General features: G+C 41.5%; 1 protein-coding gene across 1 annotated transcript; it reads right to left on the reverse strand.

The window, feature by feature from the left end:
* Positions 1–12: 12 nt before the first annotated feature.
* LOC124895616 (calreticulin-3-like) lies at positions 13–2,000 on the reverse strand. Its single transcript, XM_047406060.1, has 7 exons — positions 1,995–2,000; positions 1,609–1,665; positions 1,468–1,515; positions 728–814; positions 576–633; positions 405–472; positions 13–167 (listed from the first exon to the last, which is right to left on the reverse strand). Exons 1-7 carry the CDS (start codon positions 1,998–2,000, stop codon positions 63–65), a joined length of 429 nt encoding a protein of 142 aa, XP_047262016.1. The 3' UTR covers positions 13–62.
* Between the last annotated feature and the right edge of the window lie 1,009 nt (positions 2,001–3,009).

Here is a 3,009-nt window from a genome sequence, read left to right on the forward strand (position 1 = left end):
TTTTGAGAAATTTGTGTGTAAAAGAAGGAATAAGCTAGAACCAGCTAACATAGGATAAAGGATCACGGACAGACCTCCCTATGAACAAAGACTTCCTCAATCACTTTCTTTGCGTAATCTGGATCATCGCATATCAGTATGTTGTCAAATACAGAGCCTGCCTTCACCTGAAGCCCATGACAAAACACAACAGTACGTCACCCAGAGAAGTTTATGTTGCCAAAATTGGGTTCACAGTCAAATATTTATTTATAGATATTTAGCGGATTTCTTAATATATATGCAAAACTACTGGCTCCCGTGAACCTGTAGGGTTTGCTCTAAATTCGCCACTGACATCGCCCATTCTAACTTCATAGATTGTGGAAAGACAACATTATACTAGTTCAGACTACTATTCTTACCTGCCAAATTTCGATTCTGACATATTTGGTAGGCCTCAGTACATAGAGATCAGGATCATCTTCAAATTCTGAAGAGAGAGATAGAGAGAGCAGGAGATCAGAATGAATTTCTAATAGTGTAACAGAACTTCATATCATTGGCAAGCGTATTCAAATGCATACATTCATTACCTGGATTGTCGATCCAAGGGGTCTTCCATTTACCTTTGTAGTTGGGGTTTTTTACTTTCTGCGACATAAGATACAGTCGCTAAGTAGATAATCCAGTTACGACTTGAAGCATTCAAGCTTCGTGATTAGCAATCAGAATGATTTCCACATACCTTTCGTTTCCATGGACCTTTATATGCTGGATTAGGAACTTTTGGTGGTCTCCAGATGCCATCTTCTTCTTCATCCCAGTGATCAGGCTAAAAAAGGAAAGCAACTTTGATCGTTTAGCTTAAAGCTTGCAAGATGTAAACTTATTGGTGCAAGAAGGCCACTAATGTGTATCAACATAACATATGAAATGAAAAATGAAGCATTTGTACACTCTCTCCCACCATTTCTACAAGTACGGATGGGGAAGTAAGGAAACCTGCTAAGGGAGTGATGACCGGCGAGTACACTGCTAGTGTAATAAAGTTACAACAACAACAAACCCAGTATATTCCCAGATAGTGGGGTCTGAGGAGGGTAAAATGTACGCAGTCCATACCACTACCTCCGAAGAAGTAGAGAGGCTGTTTCCGATAGACCCCCGGCTCAAGACAAAGGACAGTAGACAAAAACGTCGAAAGCGAGCAACATGATAATGGTGGAATAAAGTTAGTTTTACCAAAAAAAGGAGAATGGTTATAGTGATATAACAGACAGATTAATTGAGCACACTACATATGAACGAAAAAGATCAGTACGGCAGACAAGAATAGAAAGTTCACTGCCAAGGAATAAAAACTTGATTTATAAACTAAAGAAAAGAGTCTTCAGAATAACCATATCTCAGAAGCAGTAACTTCAAAACCTCATCCATAACACAGCTGATATTACGGCAGTGTACATTAAAGCCTAATGAACTAACCTTTTTAGCGTTTGGGTCAGGGATCTCTCGCGGAATAGAGTCATATCCCTGGAGTAAAAAGTAGTAGAACAAGAAAATTTCAAAAACCCACCGAAAGCCTAAGAAACTGAAAAAACTGACCAAATGCGCACTATGAACTACCTCCGGTTTGACCTGGTTTGGATCGTCTATATATTCTCTTTCTTCCCAATCTGCAGGCTGTAATCAATGACAATTGAATAAGTCACTTGAAAATGAGCAGACAAGTATCAGACGTCGGAATGCAGAAAGGAACCTACAACTGCCAAAATTTCAATTGAAGTAATCAAGGAGAATAGTTGATAAATATGATTTCTACACCGAACTGTCGACAGTGGTTTTATAGGCATAAACAAGTCCAGCCTATAACAAGAGATGGTATCATACTATTTAAAAACCTGGTATCATACTATTTAAAAACCTTACTTATACTCCAGTACAAACCGCAAAATTGCCAACAGTATATAGAAAGCTTAAAACATTTAAAAAAGACTTAACTTTCAGCTCACAGCCATGCTGTGAAAAATGTTCAAATAATGAATAGCTTACTTATAAAAAGTAAAGCCGCAGATGGGCTTAGGTGGGGAGGAGAAGATGCGGTTTTGGGAGGCTTTGGATGAGGTGGTGAGAGGAGTGCCTAGTTCTGAGAAGATTGTTGTAGCAGGGGACTTCAATGGGCACATTGGGGCATTACCGGTGGGTTTTGGCGATGTGCATGGTGGTTTTGGTTTGGGGGAGAGGAATGAAGAGGGAGTTGCTCTGTTGGATTTTGCGAGGTCCTTTGAGTTGGTTGTGGCGAATTCGAGCTTTCCGAAGAAGGACGATCACCTGATCACCTTCCGAAGTGCGATAACCAAGACCCAAATTGACTTTTTATTGCTTAAAAAGGGGATAGGGTGTTGTGTAAGGACTGTAAAGTCATTCCGAGTGAGAATCTTTCGACGCAACATAAGACTTTGGTAATGGACTTGGGTATTAAAAATATAAGAAGAGAAGGAGTGAGGAGGGTAGACCTAGAATTAAATGGGGCGGCTTAACGCCGGCCAATGTGCAGGAGATAGAGGAGAAGGTGGCGGGAATTGGGGTGTGGGAGTGTAAGGAAGATGTGGATAATACGTAGGGTAGGGTGGCTAGGTACATAAGGAGACTGCTAGTGAGGTGTTGGGTATTTCCAGAGGCCGGGCTGGCTACCGCCAGGGAGATTGGTGGTGGAATAAAAAAATTAAGAAGAGGGTGGAGGCGAAGAAGGAGGCATATTCTAAGTTGGTTGAGAGTAAAGATGAAGAGGAGAAGCGGGCTAATAGGGAGGAATACAAGATTGCTAGGAAGGAGGCAAAGGTTGCAGTTACGACGGCTAAGACGGCTGCGTTTGAGAGCTTTACGGGTTGGAGGTGAAAGGAGGGGATAAGAGGTTGTTTAGGCTTGCTAAGGCTAGGGAGAGGAAGTGTCGTGACCTCGACCAGGTGAAGTGCATTAAAGGGGAGGATGGTAGAGTCTTGGTGGAGGATGGCCACATTAAAAAAA

This window comes from Capsicum annuum, unplaced genomic scaffold (assembly GCF_002878395.1).
Source record: "Capsicum annuum cultivar UCD-10X-F1 unplaced genomic scaffold, UCD10Xv1.1 ctg83271, whole genome shotgun sequence".
Classification (NCBI taxonomy): domain Eukaryota; kingdom Viridiplantae; phylum Streptophyta; class Magnoliopsida; order Solanales; family Solanaceae; genus Capsicum; species Capsicum annuum.